General features: G+C 40.6%; 1 protein-coding gene across 11 annotated transcripts in view; it reads left to right on the top strand.

Moving 5' to 3' along the window:
- Window positions 1-21,643, top strand: part of NAV3 (neuron navigator 3) — an 805,693-nt gene that overhangs the window by 759,031 nt on the left and 25,019 nt on the right. For all 11 annotated transcript variants that reach the window (XM_068276636.1, XM_068276638.1, XM_068276633.1 and 8 more), the window contains 2 exons: window positions 1,311-1,382; window positions 2,177-2,373. In XM_068276636.1, the coding sequence (XP_068132737.1) occupies window positions 1,311-1,382; window positions 2,177-2,373 (269 nt within the window). The remainder of the gene's footprint in view (window positions 1-1,310; window positions 1,383-2,176; window positions 2,374-21,643) is intronic.

The following is a 21,643-nucleotide window of genomic DNA, read 5'->3' as shown; positions in this document are numbered from 1 at the left end:
AAAAATGTAAGAAAAAAATATTATTTTTCAGTTTTCGGCCTTTATAGTTTTTAAATAATGCATGCTACTGTAATTAAAACCCATGAAATGTATTTGCCCATTATTCCCGGTTATAAAACCGTTTAAACTATGTCCCTATCACAATGTTTGGCCCCAATATTTTATTTGGAAATAAAGGTGCATTTTTTTCAGTTTTGCGTCCATCCCTAATTACAAGCCCGTAGTTTATAAAGTAACAGTGTTATACCCTCTTGACATAAATATTTAAAAAGTTCAGACCCTAAGGTAACTATTTATGTTTTTTTTTTAATTGTATTTTTTTTTTTTAAATTACAAAAAAAAAAAATGGGGAGTGTGGGAGGTAATGAGTTAATTTATTATGTAAAACAATTTATTTTTATGTGTAAAATGCATTAGGGTGTAGTTTACTATTTGGACACAAGATGGCCACAGTGAGTATGTTTACATGCGACCTGTAAGCGACCGGAAGGACACTTACAGGAAGCAGTAGGAGGTTGGGAGACTCACAATGATCGCGCTGTTTCTGAAAGAAGCAGCAGATCATTGCGGGAGCTTAGATCAACGAGCGGGAATGGATTTTCCCGTTCATTGATCTCCGGGCGAGCGGGCGGCAGCGTGCACGAGCGGCGGGTGTGCGCGCACGAGCGGCGGTAGCGCGGACAGCGGCGGTAGCGCGGAAGGTACGGATTTCTCCGTCCCTGGATTTTAAAGGGGGGAAAAAAGGGACGGAGAAATTCGTACCGCCGGGGGTAAAGTGGTTAAAACCTAATTTTAAAATGTTTGTTTTGCACTGAAAAGTGCAAAAATCAGATGTCCGTTTTGCAGGAAGTGGTTAAATCTAGGTTTTTGTTTGTTTGTTTGTTTGTTTTTCCCAGGATTTAGGATTTAGGTTTAATATGCTCATAAGTAAAAGACAAACTCAGTTGAGTGCCTGTGGGTTAGTTCATGTGAAGTTCTAGTGTAGCTATTGCAATTTCTCATTTTCATTCATGCCCACTTATTGTGGAAAGTATGAGTGGGGTGGACCAGCACCCAATGGGAAGAGACGTGTGCTACAGCAGAGAAACCCTGCAGCCCACTAGGGTCTAATGTAGCAAGAACAAAATTCTGCAGCAACACGCCAGTGTATTTAATAGCTCTTTATTGGGATTCAGCTGTATGGCAACCTTTCTGTTTTTATCCCAATAAAGAGCAATTAAATACACTGACGTTGTGCTGCAGAATTTTGTTCTTTCCCTTATTGATTAAATGTTTTCCTGATATGTAACAATTAATTTGCTTTATTGCAGCCCATACATAATTGGAACAATGAATCAAAGTATTTCTTCATCGCCAAATTTAGAACTGCATCATAATTTCAGGTAATTATTTTATTTTATTAATTTAATAGCTGGCCTAATACATCATTTCAGTGAAAAGTTCAAAAGAAGGTTCAACGTGCGGATCAAGTGGAAGATTGGTCAAACAAAGGGTTATCATATATTCACCCACCGTTATTATAAATAAAATTTTTGCTTTTGATATTCAGCAATTTCACTAAGTAAATTATGTTGCAATGAAACATGTTTGTTAAAATGTATACAGAGCTCTGCTGTCCTATGAAATTTAAAGGTAGAATGTGCTCTCAGTCTATAGTGTAATGAACAAGAGGGACTATATCACCCAGCAGTTACTCAAACACAGTTCAGTTCCTTAATAGGGCAACTTCTCTACAATGAAGATAATCCTCTTCTCTTGTCATCTATGACCGTCACAGGAATATGCAAAAAAACAGGAGACCATAAACCATAGCGTTTCTCTATATACAATTATGCCTCCACCGCCACCCTAGCATTACTTTCCACCATAGAAGTGCAAGGTGACAGGCAAACATAGTGCTGGGTCACGCCGCCAATGTGCCCTCTATATGGCGGGAGGAGGTGGCAGGGGGCCCCATTCAGTCTAATTACCCCCCTGGGGAATAGCATTGGCTGATGGATATAAATAATTATACACATGTCACCTTATTGCATAAAAGTACAATGCTCTAGGAATATATGTAACATGCCTAAAAGTAATTTGTTTTCAAAAAAGGGAAATGTGACTGGGTCCCATTGTAACATTATCTTCACTGTTATAGGCTTATTAATACATATTTTTTATAATCTTGTTTTAGGTGGGTACTTTGTGCAAACCATACAGATCCAGTAAAAGGTTTCCTTGGAAGATATTTAAGACGGAAGCTAATTGAAATGGAATTGGAGAAAAATTTGAGGAACAATGACATCACAAAGATAATTGAATGGATTCCAAAAGCATGGCACCTCCTTAACAGCTTTCTGGAGACGCACAGTTCCTCAGATGTCACTATTGGTAAGAAACTCCTTGATTTTCAAATCATTTCTAAATAGTAATTTATGGAGGTGAGAAGACTGCATGCCCTTATTTGCATTATCATGCCAAGGATTTTAATCTTCTACAAACACATCTTTGGGCACATAGATTAAAATTTGTTCTGCTTTCTATCTGATGTGCCTGGAGGATTGTCTGCAATTCTTTGGCTCAGCATTGATATTTATTGGAAGACTAAATCATATTCCTTTCCAGACTTGCTTTGAAAATTGTGACTTGATAAGAGCCCTTCAACCCCTCCCCCGGTCTCAAAATTATAATCTTACCTTGTCAAGAACTGAAAGCTTACAGTTATGGGGAGCCCAAAAATATTTTGCTCTTTGCCCAGTTAGTAAGATTCCCAATAATGTATAATAAGCCAGTTTAAATTTTCAGTTACTGGGCTATTTCGTTGTCTCCTCAGTCTTCTCGTTCTAGTAGCTTGAGCCTTTATTTTACTACTCAACCTAAATCCTTTCAAGCCCCAGTCCTTTACAGGATCTTTTAAGAAGATCAAGATATGGGAATGACCAGTGTAGAAAGATTTTCTACCATATAGTCAGATGTCTAGAAACTTTATCATGGAGATGACTGACTTGAACCTGAACTCATAAGACACATGGAAATGGAGGTATGTAATGTAGTGAAGACAGCTGTAAAATTGATGAAAATCTAGTAATGAGCCATTCAACATAGTTCCATTTCATTAAACTCTATTTACATAAATTAAAAATCTCAACCTCTCCCTCCTACCCTCTTTAACTTAAATGTTGTCCCTCTTCACCCCCCCCCCCCCGCCCCCCATACTTAGCGGCGCCCACACAATTTCATGCAAAATGCAGAATGGTGGGTTTTGGGAGGGGGAGGTGGCAGGATGGTACCAATTGTAGCCAAAGTGCTTTAGTTCCATGCACTGTGTCTTTGGATTGTGGGATCATGTGATGCCAAATATGAAGACCCTTGGAGATGTGTATAGAGGATATTTTGGAGGATGGGCTAGTGATTGTAGGTTGTTTAGAAAGGAAAGAGGGGTTACCTAGAAAAATATCCAGAAGATCATGATTGCAGCTTATCAATTTATAAACAACGCATTGCAAGTCAGTTGACAACTTATTACAGGAGAAATTAGATGGTGTTCGAAATCTCCAAAATACATTCATCACTTTTCCTCCTGCTTGTAAAATTCCTTTGACCATTACATTTTTGTTAGCTTTCCATGTGGTGTGTTGATATTTTACATGGTGCACTTAGTAATGGACTGTTGCAATCTGGGGACACTGAGTGTAGAATATCTATAAAACATGGAGTTATTCTCCCGAACTAATGCTCAGAACCCTATTAGCCCATACCTTACAGAGATGGAGGCCAAAACAGCCTGTAACACTGCCAGACAGTTGTATTATATAACATTCAGTGGACCTTATTCAATTCACTTTTTCTCCTAAGTTTTCTACTAAGAGATCATTTTTCATCTTATGTTTAAAATAACTTTATAGCACTCTTCAATTAAAGAAGTACCAAAAAGTAGGTAAAAAAATTATGCTGGGAATGTTCTTGTTTTCTGGTGGCTTAAAAGGCATTTACTTGATAAGATGTAAAAATATCACCTAGGAGAGAAAACGTAGGAGAAAAGTGAATTGAATAACGCTCAGAGTGCAATCATTTCTGGGTATGCGTCTGATTGGTTTCCCATAACTTATTGAGTAACAAAGCTGCTGCATATAAGAAGATGTTAGAATTTATTGAAAGACAAGGTATATGGCAGTTCTGTATGGCAGTAGGACCTGCATTCTGTATGAGTTTAAGTAGTTGTGCTACTGACTCTGCATGAACCATCCTGTTTTCCATGCATAAAGTTGGATGGATAGACCAAGTTTGTGATGTCTCCCTTTGCCCTTGGGGTGAATATTATACAGAAGAAATAAAGAATCAAATCATCTCACAGATAACAAGGTTATAGAAGAGACGCAGCACCCTTTCTGTGTGTTTTTATGTCTTTGTCTTATTTCGCTGTATTTAATCAACTACCATAAAATTCATACATTGGCAGTTTTATGTGAGAAGCATGAAAGTTTTTTTTTTTCTTAAATCTAGTTAAACTGTGTCTACTGCTGCACACTGATCTATTTCTTTAATCGTTCAGTCAAATAAATCAATTTCAAGCTTTCAGTAATGCGATCTCTCCTTGCTGCCAGAAACTAGGTTTGGGTTTTTAGCACTTACCCTTGTGACTTTTATCAAGTCTGAAAATGTGCAAGTAACTATGTTTTATGTAAAGAATGATCTGTTCTGTAGAACCTTATCAGATGATGTCAGTCATATGTAAAATACGATTCACACATTCTCGGCTTTGAATGCTAACAGCCAGAATTATGTTCTCTGTGCCCTGTTCATAGTAATTCAGTCCTCGACTGGAAATATAGGACACCACCTAATTCAAAGGTAGAATGTCATTTTTACCTTTATTTAAAAAGAACTTGATTTAAAATATCAGTACTAGTAGAGACAAAAGTACATGCGGACACTGGGAGCCCGTTATGGCGTGATATTGCCTGGTATAGGGTAAAGGTAGGAAGATAGAAATATACTCACAAACATGGCTTGTTTCCAGAGGCATTCACTCGTATGAACATGTGGGGAGGTACCCGTCCCCACACGGCCTTCAGAGAGGATGTTTGTCACGGCTCCCAAAAATGTTCACATTACAGCAAGGTAGTGGGGCGAGCACCCTACCAGTGCAGGGTTATTGAGTTAGACTAGACACAATCACTGGAGGCCCCCCAAAAATGAAAAACAGTAACTCTTAGTGATGGTAAGAAAAACCTGATCCTACCTTAAGAAGGAAACTCACAATGAGTTTAATAGAAAGCTTTCTAAATTTTATTTAGCACTTAGGACAACATGTTTCACAGCTTGAGCCACTTCCTTAGGTGAAGTAGCGTGCCAGTTAATATGACCATCTAGGTTAGGGCTTCTTGATTTAAAATACCCTTACTGGTAATTGAAGTGAGAATGACATATAATGACATATAAAAAGGAAAACTGGAGCACAAAATAAAGGTAGTTAGAGAGGTCATTAATGTGTAGGAGGGAGTGCCCAATAGGGGTAGTAGTAGCATAAGTTAATTTTATCTAGGCAGCATGCACAATTACTATATCAGCAGGACCATGTTAGTGTATACAAATCATAAGTAAAGGCACATCTTCTTCATTTGGGTGCCAGGTTTTACCAATAGTTGGAATGTTAGTTATATTGTAATACTGATATTCTATTATTGGCTTCCCTGACACCTAACACTAAATCCACCCCAAAATAAATCCCTGTCTATATGCTAAACACTAACCTCCTCCCCTAAAATCCCCTTATATATATGCCTAGCCTAACACCTCTCCTCTAGCAATCCTATATGTCTAACAGTCAACCCCCCCCCCCCCCCACTAAACATATGCCTAACTATACGTCTTACACTAACTCCCCTACCCTGGTGTACCCTTATCTATTTGACTCTTCCTATCCTATCCCTAACAATAACTCACAGAGCTTGGCTATATCATAGCTGAGCAGGGTTGCCAACCTAATTTCTAATTTTTTGACGGACAAAAGGCCCAAAAAAGCAGGACACCCAAAATTTTGGACGGACAGGGGGCGGAGTCAGAAGCGCACTTTTAACCACTTAAGGACTGCAGTCATAAAACCCCTTAAGGACCAGAGCCTTTTTTTCCATTCGGACCACTGCAGCTTTCACGGTTTATTGCTCAGTCATACAACCTACCACCTAAATGAATTTTACCTCCTTTTCTTGTCACTAATACAGCTTTCTTTCGGTGCTATTTGATTGCTGCTGCGAGTTTTACTTTTTATTATATTCATCAAAAAAGACATGAATTTTGTCAAAAAAAATGACTTTTTTAACTTTCTGTGCTGACATTTTTCAAATAAAGTAAAATTTCCTATACATTTGAGCGCGAAAGTTATTCTGCTACATGTCTTTGATAAAAAAAAAACCATTCAGTGTATATTTATTGGATTGGGTAAAAGTTATAGCGTTTACAAACTATGGTGCCAAAAGTGAATTTTCCCATTTTCAAGCAACTGTGACTTTTCTGCGCACCTGTCAGGTTTCATGAGGGGCTAAAATTCCAGGATAGTACAAATACCCCCCAAATGACCCCATTTTGGAAAGAAGACATCCCAAAGTATTCAGTGAGAGGCATGGTGAGTTCATAGAAGATTTTATTTTTTGTCACAAGTTAGCGGAAAATGACACTTTGTAACAAAAAAAAAAAAAAGTTTCCATTTCTTCTAACTTGCGACAAAAAAAAATGAAATCTGCCACGGACTCACTATGCTCCTCTCTGAATACCTTGAAGTGTCTACTTTCCAAAATGGGGTCATTTGTGGGGTGTGTTCACTGTCCTGGCATTTTGGGGGGTGCCTAATTGTAAGCACCCCCGTAAAGCCTAAAGATGCTCATTGGACTTTGGGCCCCTTAGCGCAGTTAGGCTGCAAAAAAGTGCCACACATGTGGTATTGCCGTACTCAGGAGAAGTAGTATAATGTGTTTTGGGGTGTATTTTTACACATACCCATGCTGGGTGGGAGAAATATCTCTGTAAATGACTATTTTTTTATTTGTTTTACACACAATTGTCAATTTATAGAGATATTTCTCCCACTCAGCATGGGTATGTGGAAAAATACACCCCAAAACACATTATACTACTTCTCCTGAGTACGGCGATACCACATGTGTGGCACTTTTTTGCACCCTAACTGCGCTAAGGGGCCCAAAGTCCAATGAGTACCTTTAGGATTTCACAGGTCATTTTGAGAAATTTCGTTTCAAGACTGCTCCTCACGGTTTAGGGCCCCTAAAATGCCAGGACAGTATAGGAATCCCACAAATTACCCCATTTTAGAAAGAAGACACCCCAAGGTATTCCATTAGGAGTATGGTGAGTTCATAGAAGATTTTTTTTTTGTCACAAGTTAGCGGAAATTGATTTTAATTGTTTTTTTTCACAAAGTGTCATTTTCCGCTAACTTGTGACAAAAATAAAATCTTCTATGAACTCACCATACTCCTAACGGAATACCTTGGGGTGTCTTCTTTCTAAAATGGGGTCATTTGTGGGGTTCCTATACTGCCCTGGCATTTTAGGGGCCCTAAACCGTGAGGAGTAGTCTTGAAACCAAATGTCGCAAAATGACCTGTGAAATCCTAAAGGTACTCATTGGACTTTGGGCCCCTTAGCGCACTTAGGGTGCAAAAAAGTGCCACACATGTGCTACCGCCGTACTCAGGAGAAGTAGTATAATGTGTTTTGGGGTGTATTTTTACACATACAGATGCTAGGTGGGAGAAATATCTCTGTAAATGACAATTATTTGTTTTTTTTTACACACAATTGTCCATTTACAGAGAGATTTCTCCCACCCAGCATGGGTATGTATAAAAATACACCCCAAAACACATTATACTACTTCTTCTGAGTACGGCGATACCACATGTGTGACACTTTTTTGCAACCTAGGTGCGCTAAGGGGCCTAACATCCTATTCACAGGTCATTTTGAGGCATTTGGATTCTAGACTACTCCTCACGGTTTAGGGCCCCTAAAATGCCAGGGCAGTATAGGAACCCCACAAGTGACCCCATTTTAGAAAGAAGACACCCCAAGGTATTCCGTTAGGGGTATGGTGAGTTCATAGAAGATTTTTTTTTTGTCACAAGTTAGCAGAAAATGACACTTTGTGAAAAAAAAAACAATACATATCAATTTCCGCTAACTTGTGACAAAAAATAAAATCTTCTATGAACTCACCATACTTCTAACGGAATACCTTGGGGTGTCTTCTTTCTAGAATGGGGTCATTTGTGGGGTTCCAATACTGCCCTGGCATTTTAGGGGCCCTAAACCGTGAGGAGTAGTCTTGAACCCAAATGTCTCAAAATGACCTGTGAAATCCTAAAGGTACTCATTGGACTTTGGGCCCCTTAGCACAGTTAGGCTGCAAAAAAGTGTCACACATGTGGTATCGCCGTACTCAGAAGAAGTAGTATAATGTGTTTTGTGGTGTATTTTTACATATAACCATGCTGGGTGAGAGAAATATCTCTGTAAATGACACATTTTTGATTTTTTTTTTACACACAATTGTCCATTTACAGAGAGATTTCTCCCACCCAGCATGGGTATGTGTAAAAATACACCACAAAACACATTATACTACTTCTCCTGAGTATGGCGATACTACATGTGTGACACTTTTTTGCAGCCTAGGTGCGCTAAGGGGCCCAACGTCCTATTCACAGGTCATTTTGAGGCATTCGTTTTCTAGACTACTCCCCACGGTTTAGGGCCCCTAAAATGCCAGGGCAGTATAGGAACCCCACAAGTGACCCCATTTTAGAAAGACGACACCCCAAGGTATTCCGTTAGGGGTATGGTGAGTTCATAGAAGATTTTATTTTTTGTCACAAGTTAGTGAAAAATGACACTTTGTGAAAAAAACAATAAAAATCCAATTTCCGCTAACTTTTGACAAAAAATAAAATCTTCTATGAACTCATCATACACCTAACAGAATACCTTGGGGTGTCTTCTTTCTAAAATGGGGTCACTTGTGGGGTTCCTATACTGCCCTGGCATTTTACGGGCCCAAAACTGTGAGTAGTCTGGAAACCAAATTTCTCAAAATGACTGTTCAGGGGTATAAGCATCTGCAAATTTTGATGACAGGTGGTCTATGAGGGGGCAAATTTTGTGGAAACGGTCATAAGCAGGGTGGCCTCTTAGATGACAGGATGTATTGGACCTGATCTGATGGATAGGAGTGCTAGGGGGGTGACAGGAGGTGATTGATGGGTGTCTCAGGGGGCGGTTAGAGGGGAAAATAGATGCAATCAATGCACTGGGGAGGTGATCGGAAGGGGGTCTGAGGGGGATCTGAGGGTTTGGCCGAGTGATCAGGAGCCCACACGGGGCAAATTAGGGCCTGATCTGATGGGTAGGTGTGCTAGGGGGTGACAGGAGGTGATTTATGGGTGTCTCAAGGTGTGATTAGAGGGGGGAAATAGATGCAAGCAATGCACTAGCGAGGTGATCAGGGCTGGGGTCTGAGGGCGTTCTGAGGTGTGGGCGGGTGATTGGGTGCCCGCAAGGGGCAGATTAGGGTCTAATCTGATGGGTAACAGTGACAGGTGGTGATAGGGGGTGATTGATGGGTAATTAGTGGGTGTTTAGAGGAGAGAAGAGATGTAAACACTGCACTTGGGAGGTGATCTGATGTCGGATCTGCGGGCGATCTATTGGTGTGTGTGGGTGATCAGATTGCCCGCAAGGGGCAGGTTAGGGGCTGATTGATGGGTGGCAGTGACAGGGGGTGATTGATGGGTGGCAGTGACAGGGGGTGATTGATGGGTGATTGACAGGTGATCAGTGGGTTATTACAGGGAATAACAGATGTAAATATTGCACTGGCGAATTGATAAGGGGGGGTCTGAGGGCAATCTGAGCGTGTGGGCGGGTGATTGGGTGCCCGCAAGGGGCAGATTAGGGTCTAATCTGATGGGTAACAGTGACAGGTGGTGATAGGGGGTGATTGATGGGTAATTAGTGGGTGTTTAGAGGAGAGAATAGATGTAAACACTGCGCTTGGGAGGTGATCTGATGTCGGATCTGCGGGCGATCTATTGGTGTGGGTGGGTGATCAGATTGCCCGCAAGGGGCAGGTTAGGGGCTGATTGATGGGTGGCAGTGACAGGGGGTGATTGATGGGTGGCAGTGACAGGGGGTGATTGACAGGTGATCAGTGGGTTATTACAGGGAAGAACGGATGTAAATAATGCACTGGCGAATCGATAAGGGGGGGTTTGAGGGCAATCTGAGCGTGTGGGCGGGTGATTGGGTGCCCGCAAGGGTCTAATCTGATGGGTAACAGTGACAGGTGGTGATAGGGGGTGATTGATGGGTGATTGATGGGTAATAAGTGGGTGTTTAGAGGAGAGAATAGATGTAAACGATGGATTTGGGAGGTGATCTGATGTCGGATCTGCGGGCGATCTATTGGTGTGGGTGGGTGATCAGATTGCCCGCAAGGGGCAGGTTAGGGGCTGATTGATGGGTGGCAGTGACAGGGGGTGATTGATGGGTGATTGATGGGTGATTGACAGGTCATTGACAGGTGATTGACAGGTGATTGACAGGTGATCAGGGGGGATAGATGCATACAGTACACAGGGGGGGGGGGGGGTCTGGGGGGGGGGTCTGGGGAGAATCTGAGGGGTGGGGGGGTGATCAGGAGGGAGCAGGGGGCAGTTTAGGGACTAAAAAAAAAATAGCGTTGACAGATAGTGACAGGGAGTGATTGATGGGTGATTAGGGGGGTGATTGTGTGCAAATGGTGGTCTGGGGGGTGGGCAGGGGGGGTCTGAGGGGTACTGTGGGTGATCAGGGGGCAGGGGGGGGGCAGATCAGTGTGTTTGGGTGCAGACTAGGGTGGCTGCAGCCTGCCCTGGTGGTCCCTCGGACACTGGGATCACCAGGGCAGGAGGCAGCCTGTATAATACACTTTGTAAACATTACAAAGCGTATTATACGCTTCCTATCCGGGGATCGTCAGGTTAACAACCCGCCGGCGCTTCCGATTGGCCGGCGGGTTGACGTCGCGGGAGGGCGGAGCGTATTGCCGGCGGATGCGCGCGCATCCCAGCGCGCGATCCCCGGCCAAAGAGTGCCCCAGGACCTGACGCCATTCTGCGTTACGTGGTCCTGGGGCTGCCACTTTGCCGCCGCCAATATGAAGTAGGCGGTCGGCAAGTGGTTAAGTAGAGTTTTGGGTGGGGCTAAGCTCTGGGCATTAGTATTTTTTTTTTTAGTATTTATATAGCATTTACATCTTGCACAGCACTTTACAGAGTACATAGTAATGACTAATCTCACAGGAGCTCAGAATCCAATCCTACCATATTATTATTATGTATTTATATAGCACTGACATCTTCTGCAGCACTTTATAGAGTACATAGTCATGTCACTGTCTTCAGAGGAGCTTACAATATAATGCTACCACAGTCATAGTCTAATGTCCTACCATATTATTCTGTATTTATATAGCACCACTGACATCTTCTGCAGCACTGTACTGTCATGTCACTGGCTGTCCTCAGAGGAGCTCACAATGTAATCCCTGTCACAAGTGTAAACAGAGCCCAGCCAGCCTGATAGTGAGAACCTTTTGCTCAATTTAGTATTATTAAGCATCAATTGGCCTCTTCGTAGACAGCCAGCAATTCACCATCACAGGGCCAGCATACAGCAACAATCACGCAAAAAGTCCTGCCATCTTTTTTTCTTTTTACCTCCTAATATATATCTCTTAAATGGTCTTCTTTATGTGCCACACAACTGCAGCTCAAAATCAGCTGCAGTGATGTATTGCAGTTCTGCAGTACACAAATAAGCAACATGGAAGCACCTGTGTAGACCTGGGGTGGCTAGAGATCATGCCCCTCCATAAGTAAATGCTCTTGGCTCCCCCTAAAAACACACACCATATACTGTACTTACTAAAATGATGGTAATCAGGTCCCTAAGCTCCTGCATTGTGCTCACTGTGATTGTAGTAGGGGGAGCACTGTAAGTGACCAGAGGATAGGATCAGAAAGAGCTGCCTGCCATGTGCAGATTCCAGCAGAAGAGATTATCTGCTTTCAATCAGAGCTCTGCACTCTTTTTTCACTTTCAGTTTGGAATCGGCAATAGGTCAGAGGAAAGACAAGCTGAGCTGTGCAGGGGAGTGACAGGCTGTCTTTGTGTGTATCTCTCTCTACTCTGCTGCTCTATTGCGGATTTCGAGTTGATTGTGGAAAAAAAAAGTGCAGAGCTGAAATGACCTCTCCTGCTGTGTGTATCCCCACAACTGACGCTTCATGGATACCTGCTGCCCCGGGGAAAAAATAGAAGAGGAGGAGAAGAATGAACAAACTGTTCCTTGGTAGACACTCCTGCATGCTGTGTGTGCCCTGATCACTCCAATTAACTGTAGTCTGGACGGAGTTTCTATGTGGGCGGGCTCACTGGGCAGCATCTCTCTCTCGCTCTACTTCATTGGCTGGAGAGAGGTTCCTGAGCAAAGAAGAGACTTACTGATTGTATGGAGGGCGGGACAAAAGAGAAAGAGGAGACCTGATCATTTTCCAGCTACCCGGGGACAAATTTTGCAGTACCGCGGTGCGCAAGTGCACAATGACTGCAACAAGAGTTTGTTTGAACGGACGCCTGTCCCAAAATGACGGACACTACGGACAGGGATTTTTAAGTGTCATTTGGACGGACTGTCCGTCCAAATACGGACGCTTGGCAACCCTGTAGCTGAGGTCAGTGCTGATAACTATAACTCATCTTTATAATAGCCTAGCCCTGATGCCACATACCTGATATCTTGAGCCATGATATATCCTAGCTGAGCCCTGTACCGATATCTAGAGCTTGGTTGTGTAGTAGCCGAACTGTGGTGACACATTCCCAAGATCCAGAGCTCCCTACACTGCATATCTAATAGCTGACACTACACTGTCTGCAGCAAAAATCTACTAATAAATATTTAAGTACTGGTTCTCAAGATAAGCATTTGATGCCCCATAGCCGTAAATTTTCATTGCAGTCTGTGGTGGCACCTAGTATAGCCAAGCAACTTAAGATAAGAAGGCATGCGGTGAGGTGGTAGGACAGGTGATGAAAACAGAGGATAGCACATAGTTGGGGATAGTAAGACATGTAACTGTGGGAGGGCCAGAAATAGCATGACATCTGTGCACACCTATTAACTTAGAAAATATTTATCGCAAATGTTTGCTCCTGATCACACATTATTCTGGTTAGGTTTTTTTTTTTAAGGATCGTTATTTATAACACTTTGTAAAAAATGTAACAAACTATAGAGTACACAAATGAAAAAGTGTCACCAAAGTAAAATGTATACAAGTAGTGATAAGCAGAAATTACGCATATGCGTAACTACGCATTGTAATACGGAATTATGCATTGTAATCGTAATGCGAAATTTCAGGGGTATAGTGTAAGCAATTTCATAGTTAATTGTTCCCAATCGTAATTATGCATGAATTTATACGTATTTTACGCGTAATTTTGTGCTGACTTTGGCGGTGAATAGCAAAGTCCCCGTACATACCATTGCTGTCAAAATTGCTACATATGTTAAGAAGAATAGTGTGTACAAGTTACAAAAATAATTGTTCAAATAGACCTTGTAGTTTTTGAGAAAATAGATTTTAAAAATACAAAAAAAGGTTTTTAAACAAATTTTTCTAGGTTTAAAAAACATTTTTCTTTGCATTTTCAAAATTTCTTTTCTCAAAAACTAAACTACAAGGTCTTATTGAAAAATTATTTTTTTGACTTGTACCCAATATTCTCCTTAACATATGTGGCAATTTTGGTAGCAATAGCATGTATGAGAGCTTTGCTACTTACCACCAAATTCAGCACAAAATTATGCGTAAAAGTCAATTGAACTATGAATTTGTAATTACGTGTATGCGTAATTGTGAAAATGTAAGCGTAATTTTGCGTGATCGTAATTAGCAGATTACGATCATCACTATAAGTCTTCCAACCTCCTAAAATATGGTGTACAGTAGGTAGCCACCAAATGTTATTAAAAATTATTCACTCCTCATATGATAAAAGGAGATGAAAAGGAGAACTCTAAGAAAAAATAGGCTAGGAGAAAGGAAAAGGAAAAGAGAGGAAAGAAAGAGATGCCATGGCCCATGAGGTTCCAACCACAGCATGTCAGCTAATAGTTAACTCATCCTTTTCTGTAGGCCTCTATGCCGAATCTTCTGGTATGTTAGGTATTTTCTTACATTCTGAGGTTTATGTCACTAGCTTATATTTACTTTTTTGGATCTGGTCTCAAAATGTCTTCAAATTCTTTGTCATAATTGGCAGTTGTTTCTTAAAGAGACTCCGTAACAAAAATTGCATCCTGTTTTTTATCATCCTACAAGTTCCAAAAGCTATTCTAATGTGTTCTGGCTTACTGCAGCACTTTGTACTATCACAGTCTCTGTAATAAATCAACTTATCTCTCTCTTGTCAGACTTGTCAGGCCTGTGTCTGGAAGGCTGCCAAGTTCCTCAGTGTTGTGGTTCTGCTATGAACTCACCCTTCCAGGCCCCTCTGTGCACACTGCCTGTGTATTATTTAGATTAGAGCAGCTTCTCTCTTCTCTCTTATCTTTTACAAGCTGGATACATCGTCCTCTGAGCTGGCTGGGCTTTCACATAGTGAGGAATTACAGACAAGGGCAAAGCTGTTTGCAGGAAGAAAAAGAGCAGCCTGAAACTTCAGTGCATGAGAGATGCAGGGGGAAAGAAACACACAAATGATCTCTTGAGATTCAAAAGGAAGGCTGTATACAGCCTGCTTGTGTATGGATGTATTTTCTATGTGTGGACATACTGTACATCAACCTACTTCCTGTTTTGGTGGCCATTTTGTTTGTTTATAAACAAACTTTTTAAAACTGTTTTTAACCACTTTTAATGCGGCGGGGAGCGGCGAAATTGTGACAGAGGGTAATAGGAGATGTCCCCTAACGCACTGGTATGTTTACTTTTGTGTGATTTTAACAATACAGATTCTCTTTAAAAGCTGAATAAAGAAGTCTCTTGGAAAGTATGCAGAAGTAATTACTGTAAAGGCTTGTGTATGGGGTGTTTGTTTTTTGCTTATCACATGCATTTTGGAAGCATTTTGGATGGATCTAATGCAGTGTCTATTTTGTATAAGGCCTTACAGACATTGTAATCCTGTCTTTGTAGTTGCTGTCATTATTCTTGCCTTTTGGATGTTCATCTGAATGCAGTCAGATTGTCCTGTTATTTTGAGTTTAAAGTGCTTTCCTAAGTGTATTGAATTCAGAGGGTGGCTGTGACCAAACACTATTCAGAAACAAATAAAAGTGCAGGAGATATGCCTATGCAAATGCAAATGGAATGCTTTTCGAATAAAAATAAAACACCGTTCTGTACAAATGATCAAGTACACAAGCCAGAAAAATCTGCTTAGGATCATGACTTATCCCTTCCTGGTAGCCAACTCCTCCAGTAGCAGCTCATGGAAAAATGGAGAGTAGTGAAGAAGCCAGTAGTATTCAGCAACTGGATCCTTTTAAAAATTGTCTATTAGGTGGCAAAAGTTTGCATCCCGTGCCTGTGCCATAACAGACAAAACAAATAACATTTATATTGCACTTTTCTCCTGGCAGACTCAAAGCGCCAGAGCAGCAGCCACTAGGGCGCGCTCTATAGGCAGTAGCAGTGTTAGGGAGACTTGCCAAAAGTCTCCTACTGAAAAGGTGCTGGCTTACTGAACAGGCAGAGCCGAGATTCGAACTCTGCTCTACCTGTTCGAAGGGCTCTGCCTCTCCTGTGTCAGAGACAGAGCCCTTAACCATTACACCATCCAGCCACCACGATCACAGATCACATCTCCAGTGCTGGAAAATGTTTGACCTAAAGTTACTTTTATTCAAACAGCAAGTAATTTTTTGATGGGAAATGAAATAGGTGTCTCCCAAAAGATAATAAAATCATGTACAAGAGGCATTATAGTGGAAAAAAAAACATTTCTCAGCTTTTATTTACATTTAAGCAAAAAGTGTCCAGTCCAAAATTATTCATACCCCCTTCACAAACTGTCAAAGTCTGTGGGAAAAGTAAAAGTTCTGTACCATTCCAAATAGTCCAAGCTGTTCTAAAGCATCCTAATTACCCTGATTAATTGGGAAAAACTGTTTTAATAAACTCAGAAGGTGAAAAACAGAGGGCAGTCATGGCTAAGACAAAGGCGCTCAGTGAGGACCTGATGCTGCGTATTGTGGCTGCTCACAAGTCAGGAAAGGGCTACAAAAATCTCAGAAGAGGTGGTCAGAAGCCAAAAGTGACATCTGTGGATCACCACCAAGGCCATCCTGGTGAATCTGGGCTCTGCTGGTGGCAATGTCTCAAGGCAGACAATCCAACGGACACTGCACATTGCTGGGTTCCACAGATGCAGACCAAGGAAGATGTCACTTCTCCAGATAAGGCACACAGTCAATGTACCAGGGAACCTAATCACAGTAAACAGCACCATGAAAAAAAGAGCAATACATGAGGATTTTTAACGACAACATCAGGCAGTCTGCAGAGAAACTTGGCCTTGGGCACCAATGGACATTTCAGCATGACAATGATCCAAAGCACACTGCAAAAGTGGTGAAGAAATGGTTATAAGACAACAACATTAACGTTTTGGAGTGGCCCAGTCAGAGCCCTGACTTGAATCCAATTGAGAATCTGTGGAGGGAGTTAAAGATCAGAGTGATGACAAGAAGACCCTCCAACCTGAAAGATTTGGAGTTCATTGCTAAAGATAAATGAACAAATATACCTGTGGAGAAATGCAAAAAGCTGGTCTGTAATTATAGGAAGTGTTTGATTGCTGTAATAGTCTGTTCTATTGATTATTGAGAAGGGTATGAATAATTTTAGACTGGACACTTTTTGCTCAAATGTAAATAAAAGCTTAGAAATGTTTTAGTTTTCCACAATAATGTCTCTTGTACATCATCTTATTATCTTCTGGGAGGCACCTATGTCATTTTCCGTCAAAAAATTACTTGCTGGTTGAATAAAAGTAACTTAGTCAAAATTTGCCAGGGATATGAATAATTATGGACAGCACTGTAGGATTGTTAAAAGGTTAGAGAAATAGGAATCATACAATTGTAGACACATGCAGCATCTGAAGGGTAAATGTTCTCACAGTGGGTGGGTGCATAGTTTTGTAATCACCTGTGTGTTAATTCACTCACCTTTTACCATTCTTAACTATGGTCAGATATGCGAAAGGGGAGAGTTACACATTTTTGTCACGTAATATCAGATTGTTTTTAAATGCTGGATCTTCAGTCTCCATAAATCTGGGTAAAAGTGCACCTGACAACATCTATGTGCCTCACTCTAGCTTGAAAGGTCTCTTGAATGTGTTATTCAGCTGTTCCTCCATTTGTGTTCAGAGCCAACCCCACCCAGAGAACAGGCACCTGGCTTCCTGCCTGTGCAATGCAAGACATGCAGACAGAGTGTGGAAAGCACAAAGGAGGGGAAAAAAAGGCTTTTAAGGCATAGAATAGATGTGGTACAACACAGCAACTCTCTAACAGCAGCTTCATTGGACAATGTTCTACTCACTCCATAGAAACAGAACCAATTGCTTTGGGCTATCAACGTGTCTTTTCAGACCCGGCACCAATGTGTTGCCCAAAGTATCGAGTCCTGATCATTGCCAGGGTCAGTCTTTGTATATGTATACAACGATTTACTTGTTTCAGGCTTTTAGAGAAGGTGGAAAGAAAACACAGGGATAAGCTGTCTGCAAATGTTTTGTTGCTGAATCACAAACTCTAACTAAAGGATACTTCAAGGATTTTAGTTTTTGGGATCTTAAAAGTAACCTGAAGTCAGAGCTATATGGAGACTGCCATATTTATTTTCTTTTTAAAGAATACCAGTTATCTGGCAGTCCTGTTGATCCCCTGCCTATAATATGGCAGCCTCCATATCCCTCTCACTTCAGGTGTCCTTTAAGGTTTGGTCTTGATGACTCAGCTCTGCTGTCACTGGGTGCCGGTCTAGGATATGATTCTTACTCAGGAGACATCAACAGACAATTTGTGAAAAGAAAAATCTGATATATTTATCGTATTCGCTAAGCTAATTATATGTCTGAATACTGTTTATAGTTATATTATGAACTACTGCTCTTAGCTCAGTTCCAACATACTGTTGAGCAAAAAAGAAGAAAGATATCATTAAAAAAAACTAAAGATTACCGTACTTTATTTAAACAAACATATATACATTCATAAATGTTTATTACTGACAGCTACCCGTACATACTACTCGGTGGATCAGCTTCAGTAACAACAAAAATTAATCAAGGCATCTTTTTTTATTATGATTCTTATTTATTTATTTTTCTGTTGATTTTCATGTTTTTCATTACGTGTCTCTTGATCTTGTTAAAAAAAGAGCAATGCTTTTCTTGTGATTTCTACTAAACATAAATGTTAACCTAAATAAATCCACCAGGTGGCACTTTAGTCTGTGTATTCAGCTCGCTTATCGTAGCTATAAATTCCCTCCTTTGGTACTGCTAGCAATAGTCAAATAATATTAATTCTAGTATTAGCAAGGGGATCAGATGCAGTGGCTAATGAAAACCTGTAACTATGTAGGCCAGTGTTATGTGCACAGCTCACAGCAAAACCAAAGCACAGTGCAGTCATTGGTGACCAGTGCTAAATACTGCTCTCATATACACGCAGGTTTTCACTTCTGGTAGAAGCCCTGAAGAAATGGGCAATACTAGTGCTTACAATGCTCATATATTTGGGCTGCAGCTTCCATTTAAGTATGCTATGGTGATGTAAAAATATTAAAGACTTTGGCCTAGCTATGTTCACAGAAAAAAAAAACATACAAGGAATATTTCAACCAGGAGTGTAACTACAAACCATGTGGACTCCTGTGAAAATGTAATTCCCCTCTGCCCTCAGGCTCTACCTAGCCCCCTAACCATGAACAAGCATAGTTAGTCCTCCCCTTCTCTGCCCCCAAAACACATGCAGCCACCATTGTCTGAGATAGATAAACTGCAGTGACCAGCCCTTAGTGAGAGGTAGATTGTAGTGGCCAGCATGTTGTGATAGGTATTTTATATTGGCCAGCAGGTAGAGATAGGTAGTTTGTAGTGGCCAACATGTAGTGATAGGTAGATTGTAGAGGCCGGTAAATAGTGACAGGTAGGTTGTATTGGCCAGCAGGTAATAATAGGTAGGTTGTAGTGACTAGCAGGTAATAAATAGATTGTTGTAGCAGGCAGGTAATGACAGGTTGATCAAAGTGTCCAGCAGGTAGTTATAGGCAGATGGTAGTAGCAGGCTAGTAATGATCGTTAGATTCTAGCTACTCTGCTGGGAGGGCCCCTAGGTGCTCCTACCCCCCCCCCCCCCCGCCCCCCACACCATGACCATAGGGGCTGCGGGTGTAATAGTTATGTCTTTAATGTTAGCTGAACACGGAAAACTTTGTTTACTGTGTGTTCTGAAATCGGTAGAAACAACACCTGGTCTCCCAAAGAGAGGCTTTGCAGCATCACTTGGAGGGTGAGGTTACATATCAATATACAATATATAGATATAGGAAGGACGTTTTTTGTGATGCTGAAACCAGGATAATAGATGTAAAGTTGGGAATCCTGAATATTGTATTACATCCCACCATATGTTGATACAGTGCCTCTTTAAAGTGGACCTGAGCTCTTGCACAGGACAGAAGGAAAATAGAGAAATGTACACTGTATGTATTTAGAGAATTTATCCCCTCATCTATGTCTAATTACAAGTTATAATTTTATCTCTCTCCTTGACTGCCATGGCAGAGAAGCTCATTTGAAAGCACAGGATGTATAAAATATGTCTGCTTCTATGAAAGCAGAAAGTCAAAACACTGCAGAATGATTGCAGAACTTGTATCAGCTGTACCAAAGAAATGTTTTTTCTTTAAAGGTTGTTATGCTGTTGTGTATCTTTTAGAGCAGAGAGGAAGTTCTGAGTTCAGGTCTACTTTAACCACTTAAGCCAATCTGGATGGATATATTTGTCCAAAAATCGGCACTTAAAGGCAATCTGGACGAATATATCAGTTGTTGCTGCCCTTGTGCACGCATATCTGCCTGCAGGCGGCTCCTTCCCTGCCGCTATTACAGGGGATCGATTGCTGAAGAGGAACCAGTGTTCCCCGAGGCAAACTATTCCCTGCAAATGAATCAAATGCCTCCAATCAGGAAGTATTTGATTCATGAACCGTGAAATGTAAAAAAAAATCTCACACTCCCTAGTATCTTCCAGGAGAGTGCTTAGTGCCATCTAGTGGCCAAAAAGTAAAATGTAAGTACAAATGGGAAAAAAAAACACAATACCCCTAAATAAAAACTGATCGACTCCCCACCCTGCCTATTAACTAAAAAAAATAAAAACACGTTTAGAAAAAAAAATTACAGTTTAAAAAAAATACATAAATAGTTACCCAAGGGACTGAACTTTTTGAATATGTATGTTGTGAAGATATATTACTATACACCTTATTCTCTTGAGCCTATATGGGCTTGTAATTAGTGATGGACGCAAAACTGAAAAAATGCACCTTTATTTCTAATTAAAATATTTGCGCCATACATTGTATTAGGGAAATATTTTAAACGTTGCAATAACTGGAACAAATAGGCAAATAAAATGTGTGGATTTTATGGACAGTAGAATGTTTTATTTTAAAACTATAATGACTGAAAACTGAGAAATAATTATTTTTTCCATTTTTTTCTTAATATTCCTGTTAAAATGCATTTTTTTAATATAATTTATTACTCTTATATCAATTCCAATACAACATATCATCATATTCTCTTCCTCAATTTTCAATTTTACAAATACACAAACAAAAACTCAAAAATAAAAAGAAAAAACACCCTCTACACTCCCCAATCCTCAAATACGTATCTCACAAAAATTCCACATTATAAGAATTCTCTCTTAAAGCGGAATATAACTCTGCATTTCAACTTTGCTCTAAAACATTATTTACAGCATGTTATATGCAACCAGCATTTTTTTTTTTACTAGACCAGCATTGGAAGGGTTAAACACAGAGGTTTAAAGTTCCATGGAGAAATATGCAGAAGTTCAGATAGATACATTTAACTACATAGGGCTTGATTCACAAAAGAGTGCTAACTGTTAGCAAGGCCGTTTTCGCACGAATTTTCGCATCGCGCGCAATTGCGAATTTTTGCGAGAAACGATAACGTTTTTGCGCGCAAATGCAAATTTTCGTGTGAAAACGATATCGATTTCGCGGTAAAATTTGTGCAATGCCAAAATTCGCGCGAAAATGGCCGTGCTAACAGTTAGCATTCTTTTGTGAATCAAGCCCATAGAATGTAACACGTGATAAATGTTACACACTCTTTGGCTGTCCTCCAGCTCCTTCTCAGTCAGAGACAGTGAGTCACATGCCACACTTAGATACATTTATGTAAACAAAATGTATCTATGTCAGCTTCGGATGCGTCTGCAGTTCTGTCCAGGAACTTAAAAAGCCCTGTGTAACCCTTC

Source organism: Hyperolius riggenbachi, chromosome 3 (genome assembly GCF_040937935.1).
Source record: "Hyperolius riggenbachi isolate aHypRig1 chromosome 3, aHypRig1.pri, whole genome shotgun sequence".
Lineage (NCBI taxonomy): Eukaryota > Metazoa > Chordata > Amphibia > Anura > Hyperoliidae > Hyperolius > Hyperolius riggenbachi.
Note: the sequence above shows the minus strand (reverse complement) of the source record. Positions and strands in the feature narration are given on the sequence as shown.